The sequence below is a fragment of the Acomys russatus genome, chromosome 3 (assembly GCF_903995435.1).
Source record: "Acomys russatus chromosome 3, mAcoRus1.1, whole genome shotgun sequence".
Lineage (NCBI taxonomy): Eukaryota > Metazoa > Chordata > Mammalia > Rodentia > Muridae > Acomys > Acomys russatus.
Window position 1 is genome coordinate 83,673,912 of NC_067139.1, and position 16,375 is coordinate 83,690,286.

At 48.9% G+C, this 16,375-nt stretch overlaps 1 protein-coding gene across 1 annotated transcript in view; it reads right to left on the reverse strand.

Annotated features, from left to right (window-relative positions):
• Window positions 1-6,218: 6,218 nt before the first annotated feature.
• Slc7a8 (solute carrier family 7 member 8) overlaps window positions 6,219-16,375 on the reverse strand; it is a 54,858-nt gene continuing 44,701 nt past the window's right edge. The window contains exons 7-11 of the mRNA XM_051143091.1: window positions 15,675-15,778; window positions 11,398-11,494; window positions 8,711-8,860; window positions 7,211-7,388; window positions 6,219-6,700 (exon numbers count right to left, since the gene is read on the reverse strand). Of these exons, the coding sequence (XP_050999048.1) occupies window positions 6,534-6,700; window positions 7,211-7,388; window positions 8,711-8,860; window positions 11,398-11,494; window positions 15,675-15,778 (696 nt within the window). The 3' untranslated portion in view covers window positions 6,219-6,533. The remainder of the gene's footprint in view (window positions 6,701-7,210; window positions 7,389-8,710; window positions 8,861-11,397; window positions 11,495-15,674; window positions 15,779-16,375) is intronic.

Sequence of the window (16,375 nt, forward strand, 5' to 3'; positions counted from 1 at the left end):
TCAGTGACAAACACCCTTGCTGCTCCAACAGGTTGCCCACTTTTTTGTTTTTTTGTTTTTTTTTTTTGAGACAAGAGTCTTATGCATTCCACCGCTAGTGTCCAATTCATTTTTATTTTATTTTTTTTAAGATCTTAGTTTGTTTTTTCAAGACAGGATTTCTCTGTGTGGCCCTGGCTGTCCTGGAACTCACTGTGTAGACCAGGATAGCCTCAAATTCAGACAGAGATCTGCCTGCCCGTATCTCCCAAGTGTTGGGATTAAAGGTATGCACCACTACTGCCTGGTAAGATTTATTTTTATTCTATGTGTATGGTGTGTTGTCTACATTTGTTTGTGTGATGCCTGCTACTCTCAGAGGGCAGAAGAAGGTACCAGATCCCCTAGAACTGCAGATATGGATGGTTTTAATTGCCATGTGTGGCCTGGAAGCTGAACTTATGAACAACTGGTGCTCTTAACTGCTAAGCCATCTGTCCAGCCTGGACATTAAACTTTTGATCACCGACTGGGCTAAACATCCGTAGCCCTGTTTTACTCTTTGAGGATAGACTGAGATATTTCTCTTTAATCTTTCTAATAATGGTGACTGTCTTTTGATTTTTTGTTTTTGTTTTTTTGAGACAGGGTTTCTCTGTGTAGCCCTGGTTGTCTTGGACTCCGCTTTGTAGACCAGGCTGGCCAACTCACAGCGATCCACCTGCCTCTGCCTCCTGAGTGCTAGGATTAAAGATATGTGCCACCACGCCTTTATGGAAGCATTTTCTTTCTTTCTTTCTTTTTTTTCTTTTTTTGGTTTTTCAAGACAGGGTTTCTTTGTGTAGCCTTGGCTGTCCTGGACTCTCTTTGTAGATCAGGCTGGCCTCGAACTCACAGAGATCTGCCTACTTCTGCCTCCCGAGTGCTGGGATTAAAGATGTGCACCACCACGCAGGCCTTTTTTTCTTTTTTAAAGATTTTACGTATTTATTAAGTACACAGTGTTTTGCCTGAATTTATATCAGAAGAGGGCACCAGATCTCATTATAGATGGTTGTGAGCTACCATGTCGTCATTGGGAATTGAACTCAGGACCTTTGGAAGAGCAAGCAGTGCTCTTAACCTCTGAGCTCTCCAGCCCCCATGGAAGCATTTTCTTAATTGAGGTTTCTCCCTCTCAGGTGACTTTAGCTAGTGTTAAGTTGGCATAAAACTCCTAAGCACAGTGACCACATTTCCTGAATTTGAATTAATCCCAGTATATTAAAGATTGAGGCAGGAGGATTGCTTTGAGTTTGAGGTCAGCCTAAGTTATAGAGTGGGACCCTTTCTCAAAAAACGAGTAAATAACCTGTATGTGGTAGCACACACCTTTATTCCCAGAACTTGGGAGGCAGAGGCAGGCAGATCGCTGTATATGAGGCCAATCTGGTCTACAGAAAGAATTATAGGTTGGTCTTGGCTACACAGTGACACCCCATCTCAAAACCAAAAAAGGGGCTGGAGAGATGGTTCAGAGTATTTGCTGCTCTTCTGTGGCCACCAGGAATGTACACGGTGCACAGACGTACATGCAGATAAAACACACACATAAAATAAATAGATATAAAAACTTCAAGCAACAACAAACTAAAAAGAACCCACACAGAACAAAACAATGGAAAGATGGGAAAACTGACCTATCTGAACACCTATTTTATTTGAGACAGGGTCTCACTATTGTAGCACTTGACTGGCCTGGAGCTCACTCCGTAGACCAGGCTCCCGGCCTTGAATTCAGAGATCTGCCTGGCTCTGTCTCTTAGAGTGCTGGGACTACAGGCGTGGTACAGGCATGCGACACTATAAATCTGGATACTCTTCAGGAGACAAATATTATTTGGAATCTGTGATGAGTTGCAAAATTCAGTAATAAATTATATCCACAAAATATGGTGAAGTTCTTGGACACCATAGTCACAAAGACCTGTTGTGTGTGCATATTAATGAACGAGTGAGGCCTGGTGAGATGGCTAGTAGGGTAAAAACACTTGCTGCCAAGGCTGTGGATTGGAGTTTGAGCCCCAACACCAATGTGGTAAAAGGTGACAAAAGACCTCTGACCTCCACACATGTACACACACACACATGCACAGACTAAACACATACACAGGAAACAAACACATAAGAAGCCGTGACTTAATGACATCTAAAAGGTTCCCAAAGTGTCTAAAGGAGATACAGTGTCTAAACTCTAGACTTCTGAAAGGAAAGTCACCGCCCGGGCTAAGACAGGAGAAAGGCTCGGGCTAGAGAGCAACACAGCTCAGAAGGAGACCTGAAAAATCATCAGATGTCACTGGATGTGACAAGGAGGTGACCCAGGGATAAGTGTCTCCATTACATGAGAGGGAACTGGGCGGCCTGGTCACACCAGAATGGGGGCAACATGGAGGAGACTGCATGAGGCCAGAGAGAGGAAATGGGGGTTTAAAGACGTGATGTGAGCTTTAGAGAGAAGCCATCCTCTGCTTTCAGGATAACCGAGGGTTAGAAGATAGAGAAAAGAGCCCGGCGTGGTGGCGCACGCCTTTAGTCCCAGCACTCAGGAGGCAGAGGCAGGTGGATTGATGTGAGTTCGAGGCCAGCCTGATCTACAAAGTGAGTCCAGGACAGCCAAGGCTACACAGGGAAACCCTGTCTCAAAAAACCAAAAAACCAAAAAAAAAAAAAAAAAAAAAAAAAAAAAAAAAAATTAGAAGAAGAAGAAAAGAGGAGATGAAGTCCAGTCCTACCCAAATGTTAATCCAAAAATGTTAAGCAGGAGAAGTGACCTCTCTGAGGGCACACAGCTGCTGTGTGGCTGGCTGCCCTCAACCCAGTGTCTGCCGTCCTGGCATAGAGCCTTTGTGACCAGCTTCCAGCCTGTCTGGGGTAAGGACAGCCACAAGTGGGAGTGTGGATGCCAGGCCAGGGCCTGGAGTGGAGTTGCCTGGGCCTCAGTGTCCCAGGGGAAAAGTAGGGTCTTACTGTCCACCCCACAGGCTCCAGGTCTGCCAGCAGAGCTGACTCTGGAATGCCAGTGCCCCAGGAGAGACCCACTGGAGGGCTGCCCAGAAAGGAGGGGCAGCAGCAAGGACCAGTCCAGGCTCACTGACTTTCCAAAATCCCATGAGGTCCCTGGCTGTCCTGGAGCTTGCTATGTAGACCAGGCTGGCTTGGAACTTAAAGAGATCCGCCAGCCTTTGTCTCCTGAGTGCTGTGGTTAAAGGCATATGCCATCATGACTGGCTAATGTGTGTGTTTTGTTTTTGGTTTTGGTTTTTTAAAAATATATTTTATTAATTTATTCATATTACATCTCAATTGTTATCCCATCCCTTGTATCCTCCCATCCCTCCCTCCCTCCCACTTTCCCCTTACTCCCCTCCCCTATGACTGTGACTGAGGGGGACCTCCTCCCCCTGTATATGTTCATAGGGTATCAAGTCTCTTCTTGATAGCCTGCTATCCTTCCTCTGAGTGCCACCAGGTCTCCCCATTCAGGGGACTTAGTCAAATATGGGGCACCAGAGTTCATGTGAAAGTCAGACTCCACTCTCCACTCAACTGTGGAGAATGTCCTGTCCATTGGCTAGATCTGGGTAGGGGTTCGAAGTTTGCTGCATGTATTGCCGTTGGCTGGTGCCATAGTTTGAGCAGGACCCCTGGGCCCAGATCCTCTCATCATAATGTTCTTCTTGTAGGTTCCTAGGACCCTCTGGATCCTTCTATTTCCCCATTCTCCCATGTTTCTCTCACCTAGAGTCCCAGTTTCCTGATAAGTGAATACTTTGATGGGACATGCCCCTTGGGCTAATGTCCTGATATAAGTGAGTATATATCATTTGAGTCTTTCTGCTGTTTTTGTTTTTTTTAACTAATTCTTTAAAAAAAAAAAAAAACTTTCTAGGGGCCAGAAAAATGGCACTTGTTGACAATCTTGACCCAAGTTAGACCCCCTGAACCCCACACGGTGGAAAGAGAGAACCAGCTCCTGCAAGTTGTTTTGTGACCTCCACACATGTGCTATGGAATGGGAGTGTGCAAGCGTCACACACACACACACACACACACACACACACACACACACACACACACACCATAATACCTTCTTTTTTCTAGTCCTGGCCTAGTAATCATCCTTCCAGCAATTATCCTCTGAGGTGCTTCTGCTCAGCGGGGAGGACAGGCCTCATTTCCCAACAGATGGACCCTCTGGGGCTCTCTCCACAGTGCACAAAGCTTGGAGGTATTGTCCCATCTTTGCCTTGCTGGACTCAGCCTGGTGCTGGTCCCTGGCCTATGTCTCGCTGTTGGAGTGACAAGCTCTACTTCTTACCTTGCTTGTAGGGTCTCAGGATGGCTCACAGAGTGGGAACTCAGCAACCCTTCAGGACTCCACAGATGGGACAGGAGGCAGTTGTAAGAAGGCACAGGCTCCGTATCCTATCTGTAGCTTTATACTGGGCCTGCTGGAAGGTGGCAACCAAGGCTTTCAGGAATCCAGTCCTGGAAGGAATCTGGACTAAATGAAAACGGCCATTGACTGATTCAGAAGTCATCTGATTCAGTGAAAATTAAACTCATTTAAATGGAAATCACAGCTGGGCGCAGTGGTGCACATCTGCAATCCCAGCACCAGGACAGCCAAGGCTACACAGAGAAACCCTGTCTCAAAAAAAACCAAAAAACAAACAACAAAACAAAGCAAAAACAAGAAAAAAGAGGAAATCGCTTCATTTCCATTTAAATTTTTATTACATGAAAACACTCCATAAAACAGACCAATACAATTTAAAACCTAAATGAACTCAGTGACAGACTATTAAGGTTCTACCTCTGCCCCCAAACCACCATACATTTTTAAAAAAATCCAAAAGAAATAGAAACACCAGCTTCAAAAATAGTTATCCAAAAAGTAAGGCATCCACTTAAAAAAAAAAAAAAAGAGAGAGAGAGACAGAGAGAGAGATAATAGTTCAAGGAAGGGCTGGGTAGAGGCTGGAGGAATGAGAGGAAAGGGATGGAGGGATGGTCCCTGGTTCCCCAGAGGCCCCACAGCCTGCCTGCACTGTATGCTGAGGGGCCAAACCCAGCCTGTCACCCATTAGGGGTTAAGTGGGAAGTTGAGGGGACCTGCCCCAGCCAGGAAAAGGCCCTTGGGTATTCCAGTTTGAGAAGGTGGACTGGGGTTGGGATCTTGCTCTGTGATCAAAGGATCCCACACTTAGCACAGCAGCTGCTGAGGCCACCGGGATGAGGCAAACACTGTCACCTCCCTGTAGAACACAGGCCAACCGCTCTCCTGGAAGCGGTCTCCAAAGTGAGTGTCATTCTGTCACTGCCCTTCTGTGTTGTCCCAAATGGAATGGCAGGATGGCGGTGGGATCATTTGAGTTGGGGGAGGGGAGAGGAGCTGGCCTTCAGAGTCATCGTCATCCCCCCCAAAACACTGGTCTCCCCAGGGTGAAGGCTGAGCAGCTCTGGGGAGGGGGAAACATCTTCCTTCCAGGGAAGGCATTTAACGGCAGGACTGTCTTGAAGGTTAGATTTAGGGAGCATTTTTTAGGCCCAGTTCTTGGATGGGAGATGACTTAAGGCCGGTTTGACTCTTAATTTCAGGCCAGAAGGACTTGGAGATCCTTCATACCTGGTCCTTGAGCCAAGGTCCAGGGGAGAAAAAGGGTGGGGTGGCCAGCAGTGCTGTGTGTGGTGGTGGGGGAGAGCTGCTGAGACAAGAGTGCTGCTGCTCTTTCACAGAGGGATGGGGGGAGCTAAGCGCTTTGCCCTTAAGAGAGAGATGTCTATTAGACTGAACATACGAAGTCTTTCTGGCTTCAGGGAGTTTTGGCACCACAAGGGGACAGGAGGCAGGGGCGGGGGCGGGGCTTGGCTTCCGCAGTCTGAGCCTTCCCTATGTATTCCACAAGCCTTGCTTAGAGCTGGGGGTGGGGGTGGGGGCGGGGCAGTCCTCCTTCTTGGTCCTTAGCTCAGTGGGGGAGGAGGGGTGAGCGGGTCGGGTGGGGGGATAGGGTAGTGGCTGGGCAGTGGAGTGGAGGTGGTACAGGGTAGAGAAGAAGGCAGAGAGAGAAGTGAGCCCTCTGTCTTTTGGGGTCCCTGGAGAATGAAGAGGCATTTTGTGTCTCTCCAGCTGACTGTTAGCGGTGACACCTTTGTTTGATTTGCCTTCCCCAACTAACTCACTGTGTCCACTCAGGTTTCTTAGAGGCACCTAAAAGGGCATGGGCCCAGGGTACCCATGGCACCTCTGTTCTCCTCCAACCCCTAGGGTGTGTGTAGGCCCCCGGTGCACTGACCTTGACCGTGGGCCTTGGTGCTGGAAACGGGTTCTTTGGGTACAAAGGCCAGTGTCTTTGTTTAGAACTTTTCTCTGTGGACATTGAGGTCTTGCCCCTGGCTGACAGAAGTATAGGGGTGTGTGTGTGTGTGTGTGTGTGTGTTTGGAGGACCTAGGTAGGGATGCGGGGTAAAAAGGATGAAGGGGCCGTGGTCAGTTAGAGGGCCCGCAGTCTTCAGGGCTGGGGCTGCTCCTCTGAGTCCTGGGTCTCAGCAGGAGTAGGCTGGAAGATAGGTTTCTGTTGCTCCTTCTCCACGTCATCAATTGCCTCCTCCGTCCCCGAGTCCTCCTCTTGAGGGTACACGACCACACACATCTTCTGACTCACTAGGGTCAGTGACTCTGTGGGAGAAACAGCACAGAAGCCAGGTCAGTGCTCCATGCTTAGTGCCCGCTCCACTAGTCAGGCCTTGCTCTGCCCCCCCCCCCCCCCCCCCGCCCCAAGCTCTTCCATCTCAGCTTTGACCTCCAACTAGCCAGTAGCTTTTGGAGACCAGCTGGTCCACGTTCTGCCTTATCTGATGGCCACCTCTCGTTCACCGAGGCTCTAGCCTTTCACTTTCTCTGTGTCCACTGTCCTGCCCTCCTCCATTTCCAGGGTCTGCAACTGGGTCTCAAGCTAACTTGTTAGTGGCTCCTGATGGCTGCTTGGTGGGTTGCCTAAGGTCTGTGTGGGGATGCTAGCTCGTCTTCTCTCCCTAGAGGTCTTTGGAAGATACCTGCCGTTCCTGGCCCTGAACTGGGAGCCCTGTGGGCTCAAGGTGAACCTCAGCTTCATGATCCTGGTAGGGCTCCCCCAGACAGACTGCTTTGTGCCTCCCCCAAGAGATCCTCTCTCTGGCCACCACTTACCAATGAAGTCACTGACACACTTGGGTTTGTGTTGCCAGTAGACACCCAGGAAGTAGACAGGTACTCCAGTCAACATGATGGCCAGGCCAATGCCACACACTACTGGCTCTGACCACAAGCTGAAGATGAGCAGAAAGGCCCAGAACAGCAAGTAGATGATGGGAAACAGCAGGTTGATCTGTGGAACAGAAGTACTGTGAGTTACATGGCGCTCAGTGCCCACGAGGATGAGGGCATCCTTTGTCTTCACCCTCATCCTTGTGGGCAGCGGCCGAGCTGCACTTAGCTCTGTGTCCTAGGCCTCCTAGGTGCTGTTTCAACAGATGCTGGTGAAAGTGGGCAGTGGGACATGGAAGTAAGGATCTTGATCGTTCATGCCCCTCCCAGTGTGGTCAGATAAGACCTTATGACTCACGCAAGTCCCCATGGGTAGCAGGGAAGACCCAGGTGTTGAGACTCTGGTTAGGATAGTTAGTGTGTACGTGTAGAGGTCCTTGGGAGGAGAGGCTGGAAAGAAAATTGCCTGGGTCTGTTCTGACTCCTGTGTTCACACCCACTTCCAGGCCAGGCCTCATCTTGATGCACCAGGGCAGTGCTCTGCACTCACTTTATTTATATTGCTAAAGGATCAGCCTCAGGTTATTTCTATCAGGCAATCGGAGAAGAGAAAACTGCTTAGTCCCAGGGGATCAGGAACGCCAACAGGACACAAGGCTGGCTAGGGCCTGGGCTGCGTTTTGTTCAGAAGGAAACACCGGTTCGACAGGCTCAACTTCCTGCTCACCACGGGTACTGGGTATCAGGAAGATGGTCTTTCTGATTTAGGGGTGGCTGCTTCGGCTGCCTACTTCCCTGTGTGCTCCTCTCAGAAGCAGGAGATGAGGTTATCTATCTTTCTTTCCCTCCGGGAGGTTTTTTAGGATTAAGAGATAAGTGACAGTGAAAACGTCAGTGGGGAACTGAGAGATCTGGAAGAGTCCTTTCTCGGTGGGAAGAATCTAGAAGTATCTTGTCTGCGCTTCTAGGACAGAGTTCTCAAGTAGCTCCAGGCTCTATCCAGTGGCAAGAGAGCTCAGCTGTACAGTATAACTTGTTCTGAGAATAAACAATTATCAGGGTTTGTTTGTTTGTTTGTTTGAGTTCACTGAGGCTCCTACTGTGCTTAGTCTTGGCAGTTTGAAAAGCAAGGACTTCAGACATAGACTAGAAAGCTTCAAGAAAGAGAAAATTCTTGAGACCCATTTGGCCAGTGGTTAGAATTTTTACAAGCAGATGGAAAAGAGACTCACTTCAGGACAGAGGCCAAGTGTAGGGAACCCCAACATTGGAGCAACAGAGGAGATAAGAGAATCCAGAAAACCACCTAGATTGTAAGATTTAAGAGGGAAGAAGGGGAAAGGCTGTTCCGGGCACACACGGCCAAGAGCCATGGAGCTTCGGTCTGCCCTGCAGCTGGAGGAGGCAGAGAAAGGGTTAGGGTCTCCAAATAGATCCTCTCACCTTGATGGGGCGGGGAATGTCAGGCTTCTTCCAGCGAAGGACTATCTGCCCCGCAACTGTAACCCCATAGAAGAGGTAGTTGATGAAGCCCACGTAGTTGATGAGTGTGTACATGTCACTGGTCACCAGCATCAGCAGGGTGGAGAGGCACTGGAGGGGTGAAGGCGAAGGAAGGCATTGGAGACTGGAGAAGAGGTGCACGCATTAGGGCCTATTCTCCGCCTCCTCCGGGCCAGGTGTGCTCCTTTGGTGGAACTCTCGGGAGGGGGACTCACAGCCGCCTTGAGTAGCCCAGGATGGACTATATACCTTTATTGTGAGGAACTTCTTTCTGGCTTTCTTGAGACAAGATCTCTCTATATAGCTTTGGCTGTCCTGGAACTTGCTATATATGGACACCAGCCTGGCTTCAAACTCACAGTGATCCACCTGTCTCTACTTCCTAGGTGCCATCATAGCTGGCCTTTTTTTTTTTTTTTTTTAAGATTTATTTATTTTTTACGTATACAGTGCTCTGCCTGCATGGACACCTGCACACCAGAAGAGGGCATCATATTACATTATTGACGATTGTGAGCCACCATGTGGGTGCTGGGAATTGAACTCAGGACCTCTGGAAGAACAGTCAGTGCTCTTAACCTCTGAGCCATCTCTCCAGGGCATATCTGGCCTTCTTAGTACAGGAGTAAAATCAGAGTATGTAAGCACTGTTATGGTATGGGGAGTTCTCATTCGGGGGGAAGCCTGGATTGGCTGGCGTCAGCTGGCTCATCTTGTTATATTTCACTTTCGATTATGGCTGAAGCTTATTTATTTCTTCTCGTTCTTTTGTCCCCTTAGGGAGCTTGCTAACTGAGAAGTAGAGCTTTGTTCTTCTTTCCATTTTCTCTCGGCTGAGTGGCCTAATTCATTTTTCCCTTTAAAATATGATTAAACAACTAAACATAGTCAGGTTGTTTTCTTGGCAATCTACAAATACAAACTCATGTAAGCCAATAACAGCTCTAAGGGGCTTTCTCGATGGAAGTCACTTTCCAACTTTAACTTCATCTCTGTGGCTCTCTGGGAATGAACTATGTCCTTCCGTGCAGGCCAGCGAGAGGCTTAGTTTTCCCATGAGATGCAATGCTGACAAGATTTTAGTAGGCAAATGGGCCAGATTCTCACTGTATTTGCCTTGCAGTCATAGTACTGCAAGTCACAGCTGAGAAAAAGCTGTGCGGCTCAAGGAAATACTGCCTGTCCTCGTCCCTGGCTTTGTGCAACTGCCTAATCAAGATGGCCTTTATGCTGTCTCTGAAACACTCCGGAATTCTCCCAGGGAGATCAACTACCTTGACTTCTTCTGACCCCCTTTCTTGGGGATCAAAGTAATTTTTATTATTGTTGTTTTGTGACAGGGTCTCACTACTTAGCCCTGGCTGGCCTGGGACTTGCTGTGCAGCTGGCTTTAAACTCAGAAATCTGCCTGCATCTGCCTCTGCCTCCTGATTGTTGGGATTAAAGGTCTCTGGCACTGTGTCTGGCTCAACATAATTTGTAATGTTTTATTCAAGATTCAGAAGGAAAATAAAATTAATTCCAAAAAATTAAAGAGGACAAGTCTTTGCTCCTTTTAACTCATTAAATCAGTGGTCTTTCTTTCTTTCTGTTTTTTTGTTTGTTTTTTGAGACACGGTTTCTCTGTGTAGCCTTGGCTGTCCTGGATTTGCTTTGTAGAGCCAGTGGCCCCAAACTCACAGTGATTCACCTGCCTCTGCCTCCCGAGTGCTAGGATTAAAGGTGTGTGCCACTAGGGCTGGTTAAATCAGTGGTTTTTCAACCTTCCCAACACTTCAATCCTTTAATACAATTCCTCATGCTGTGGTGACCCCCAACCATAAACATTATTTTGCTGCTGCTTTATAACTGTTATTTTGCCACCATTATGAACTGTAACACAGATATGATATTCAGAATATCTAACATGGGGCCGCTGTGAGGGTTGGGACCCACAGGTTGAAAACTACTGCTCTAAAGATTTCTGCTTTTTTTTCCTTTCTTATTTAAAGTTGCCTTTTTCCCCACCTTCAATTTATGAGTTTTCTTCTTTGTTTGTTTGTTTTTTTAAATCAGGGGTACCCTGAACTAGATTTATGTTGATGGCATTTTCCAAGATGCTGGCAGGGTACCCTAGGGCAGGAAGCTGGTGGTGGTAGTGGGAGAGTGAACAGCCGGGGTTCAGAGCTGTACCCCAGCAGCTGTGCCAGTAAGTCCAGGAGCAGAGGAACATTTTGGCAAGGTTGTGGCATCCCACATCTTTTCAGTCTGATCCAATAGGATGGGAAGATGAAAATGAGCCAGGCTGAGTGCTGTGGGTATTTTAGAGCCAGGATCTTTCCTAATTATATCCCTTGGCATTTATAAAGCCAGTGGCCACATATGCCAGCTTAGCTAGGGCCGACTGAAAGGCAGAACTAGACCAGATGGGTGACAGGTACATATGCGCAGATAGTGTGGCTCCCAACCAAGGCTAGGTCCAAAGCGAGGGGAGGGTCCATGCAAGGCCAGCAGCCGCAGAGGGGAGGGGAGGGTCCGTGCAAGGCCAGTGGCAGCAGCGGGGGGGGGGGGGGGAGTGAGGGGGGGTCCGTGCAAGGCCAGTGGCAGCAGCGGGCATGGGTGGGGTGGGGTGTGGGGTGGGGGCTTACTGTGAAGAGCAGTGCTGGGATCGGGGTGCAGCGCTTCACGTGGATCATGGCCAACACGCTGGGAAGGTGGCCTTCTCTGGCTCCAGCAAAGAACAGCCTGGTAGGGAGAAGAGGTGGTCAGCATGGGATCGCCTGGGAACCACTAAGCCGAGGCTATCTCATTCATGCTCACCTTTGGCCCGCGTGGCAGCACCCTCCACCAGCTAGGAACCTGCCTTTGTGTACACACTTTCTGGCTCTATGTTCAAATGCAGGCAAAGGCAAACCAGAGGCAGGGGAGGTATAGCATGTGGAGACAGTATGATCTGGCTGGCCCAGGGCACTGTCACTCTGAATCACTCCTCACATCTATGAGGCTATAAGAACAGTTACTCTGCCCTCTCATTTTTGTTCTTTTTTGTTTTTGTTTTGTTTGTTTGTTTGTTTGTTTGTTTGTTTTTTGAGACAGGGTCTTTCTGTGTAGTCTTGGCTGTTCTGGAACTCTCTTTGTAGACCAGGCTGATCTCAAACTCATATCCATCCGCCTGCCTCTGCCTCCCGAGTGCTGGGATTAAAGGCATACGCCACCACGCCCGGCTCTCATTTTTAATTTTTGGTTCTTTGAGACACGTTCCCATGCAGCCTGTCTGGCCCTGAACACTTTGCAGCCAAGACAGGCCTTGAATTCCTGATCTGATCTCCTGCCTCCACTTCCTGAATTCTGGAATTCTTGCCCATCGCACTGCCTGGCTGCCTCTCTCCTCTAAGTAAGAGCCTTCTTGTTCTTGAGGGTTTCAATTCCCTGGCACACGGCTCTGAGCCACCTGTGCAACGCATTAAAACAGTCTCATCATGTTCAGAGAGTAGTAGCTGCTTCTGTAGAGTGGAGAGGGCCGTGGGCTGGAAGGGGACAGGCGGGAGCCTGTGAGAGGCACGGAGGGGCTCTGAGCGGGAGCATCTTGGGCGTCCATAATGCCACAACTTATCAATCACACTTAAGGATTGGGCATTTTACTGTACATACTCTACACATTAAATTTGTGCCCTCAGAACTATGTATTCTAGTCCCAATAAGGCTTCTAAAAACAAAAACAAACAAAAAACAAATAATAAAGAGAGGCTGAAAGGTACAGACACACAAAGGCTCTGACAGTGAGTCAAACTGCAAATATTCTGCATGCTTAAGATGATGAGATTGGCTAAAGAAATTAGGATATATCTGCGAGATGGAAACTTATGAAGTGTTTTTTATTTTTATTTCATGTGTATGGGTGTCTGTCTGCATGCAGTGTCGGCGGAGGCCAGACAAAGGAGTAGCTCGTCACAGATGGTTGAGCCGCCGTGTGGGTGCTGGGAGTTGAATCTGGGCCATCTGAAGAAAATGACTATGCAAGAATATGCTCACGGGATAACTTCAAACAGAAATGCAGAGTACAAAACTGTGACCCTGAGCTGGGCACGGTGGCACGCACCTGTGAACCCAGTACCCTGAGCCTGAGGGAGGGATTTCCCACTGAGGCCAGTTTGACAAGAGACCATGTCTCACAAAAGGGGAGAGAGCTAGAGGGCCGGCTCATTGGTAAAAAGCACTTATTGCTCTTGTAGAAGAACTGGGTTCAATTCCCAGCAGCCAGATGGTGGCTCACAACCATTTACAGTTCCACTTTCAGGAGGACCTGACACCCTCTCCTGACTCAGCGGATGCCAGGCATGCACTTGGTGCACAGACATACATGCAGGCAAAAGTCATATACATCAAAAGTGGTTTTTAGCCGGGGTGGTGGTGAATGCCTTTAATCCCAGCACTTGGGAGGCAGAGGCAGGTGGATTGCTGTGAGTTCGAGGCCAGCCTGGTCTACAAAGTGAGTCCAGGACAGCCAGGGCTACACAGAGAAACCTTGTCTCGAAAAACAAAAACAAAACAGAACAAAAGTGATTTTTAAAAGTCTAAAAACTATGAGGACTGTATACCCTTAGCTGGGGGAGGAGATAGTGGGGAAGACAGAGAGAGAGAGACATAGACTCACAGAGAGAGTAACTTTGAAAGCAACAGCTGCCCTCTTTTCTCTTTATCTCTCTTTCAAACAAAACAAAAAGCCAAAACAACCCACCACCAACCAAAAACAATCCTATAACTGCCAGCAGTTCTTTACATCTTAGTGTTAATAATATGTTGTCTCTAAAAATTTTTAACTTATTTACCTGTTTATTTGTTTGTTTGTTGATTTGGGGTCAAACTCAGATCACCAGGCTTGGCAGTAAGTGCCTTTACCTGCTGAGCCACCTACTGCTTCAGCCCTGCTTTTACTTTCCTCTAGGGCAAGTGGCCCCTCATGGATGAGAGGAAGGTGACAGTGTGACAGTGCACAGGCTTTCTGTAGCCCAGGCTGGCCCAGAAGTCTTAGCTTCCTTGGTTCATCCTTCTGAAAGCTGAGATGGGAGGTGTGTGCTACCACAGCTGGTGTAGACGAGGAGTCTAAGAACTGCCACTCCATGCTCTGTGTACAGCGTAGAGCTAACAGCAGTAGCTCAGAAGCGTGGGAGCTGGCTGCAACCCCAAGTAACCACCAGCAGTTGTCACCATGACCTTCTCAGGGCACCTTCCCTGATTTCATGCAGACACATGCAGCCCCTCCCTTCTTCCATGCTCTGGTCCTCTCAGGCCTGCACAGCCTCATGCACGAGTTTGAGCCTGGGGGCTCCGTGGGCTCCATCATGCACATAGCCAGCCTCTCATTCATATCCTCCTCCTCCACACACAGCCAGGACCAAGTGTAACTGTCCAGGTCTAACAGCGCCGTGTCAGGTTCACAAGAAACAATCCCAGCTAGGGGACAATGGAGAATATGATGGTGCTAGTAAACACAGGCACACAGACACATACACACACACACATGCACACACACGCACACACACATGCACACATGCACACCGCACACATGCACGCACACACACACCACACACACATGCACACACTCACACACACACAAACACACACATGCACACACTCACACCACACACACACAAACACACACATGCACACACTCACACCACACACACACACATGCACACACGCACACCCCACTTGCTCAGCAAGGACCATCTGATTCGAACTTTGGGACATACAAGGATGAAAGAGAGGAGGGAAGGAAGAAAGTAGTTGGTGAGCAGAGGTGGCCTTGGAGGGGAGGTCACATCTCTGGCATCTCTGCATGCACACATGACTATGCTACATGCATGCAGACCACTGCGTGGCCTGCCTGAGGGACAAACCCCAAACTAAAGCGACTGTGGCCAGCCACTCTCCTCCAACAGATCCCAGGGAGCCTCATGGATCATTGCTCTTCCGTGCTCTGCCAGGGCCTCCAGGTGGCCACGGCTCCGGCGTGACACGCACACGAGGCTGCTGTGGGTGGTGTGTGTCCTCCTCAGGCACAGGTGGTACCCACACTCCCTCTTTATTGCTCTGGACCCTGCAAACACGGCAGTCCCTATCATCTCATAGAAATTTCTCTGTGAGGTGTCACATGGCTTGAGGAAGCACTGGGCCCAGACTCACCTTTTGAATAGAGCCGTGCTTTTAGGGCACAGAAACCTTATGAGCCACATGAATGGTCACCCTTTCACAGCCATACAGCCAGAGGTCCATTTTAGAGATGGCAGGGAGGGACTTACAGGAGGGCCCTGATTCCTGGATAGACAGGGGGAAGCCTCCAGGGCCCTCTCTTGTTTTTTTGGCTTTCCAAGGAATTTTGGGTTGGGGTTGTGGCTACTAGCCCTCTCATCGGCAAATGTTTCCTTTTCTGCTCTTTCCTCCTCAAGCCTTGTGGCCTCGCATAGCACCTGCCTCTTGAGTAGGGGGTAGTCCTGTGTCCTCAGGACACTCAGAGGGATCTCATCCCATGTGGAGTCTGATTCCAGACATTCGTGAGAAGCCAGAACGAGAGGCTTCAGGCCCAAGGAACCTTCCTGGGTCCTTTCAAAGCAAGGTTTCTTTCTGGCCAGTAGTAGTAGCCCATGTCCAGGCAAGGGGGAACGGGGACCCTAGGAATGTAGCCAAGATACTATCCTGTTGCCAACCACAGCTCGGTCTCTTCCAAAGCAAGATGGTCTTCCACCTGCACACCCCAGATCAGAGGTCACACCATGAGCAGCAGATCCCCTTAGCACCCACACTGACATGCACGCTCCCGCAAAGCCACCGCTCAGGAGGTTGTTGCAGACCCCTGCCAACAGACAAGTCCATCAAATACTCACAGAGCAGTGGGCACAGAAAAGTGGCCCAGGCAAACACTCACCGGGAGGAGGTGAAGAGAGAGCCATTGACCCCTCCAAACGTGGATAGGGCAACGGAAATGGGCATGATCCAGGCCATGACCCCGAGGAGCTTCTCGCCAAAAGTCTGGGAGAGAAGAGAGTGAGAGTGAGAGAGAGAAAGATGTAAAACCCCTGTTCCAGCTTGTGCCTCATTTCTGGAGTGCCTGCCTCCCATCTACCCTGCTGATTCTGTCTGGCTAACCTTGGCAGCTGAGGCCCCCAGGCTACCACGCCACAGGGACAGCTATACATCAGGAACTAGCTGAGGGGACCAGTGTTATGCTGGTGATAACAGTAATTAACTAGCACTTATCCTGGTTTGTGAATGAGGAAACTGAGGAGCTTGTGATCTATAGCTTACCTCAGACTGTGCACTGGGGAAAATGCAGGGGTCAGGATTGGAAGCCAGATGCTGTACAAGTCCTCCTTGGGTAGACTAGAGATGTCTCCACACAGGGGAGTGCAGACTTATGAGCCAGATTCAAGTCTTATCCCCACCTTCAACAAGGCTTATCTATCACCCATCTATCTATCCATCTATCTATCTATCTATCTATCTATCTATCTATCTATCTATCTATCCATCCATCTATCTATCTATCCATCCATCTATCTATCTATCTATCTATCTATCTATCTATCTATCCATCCATCTATCTATCTATCTATCTATCTATCTATC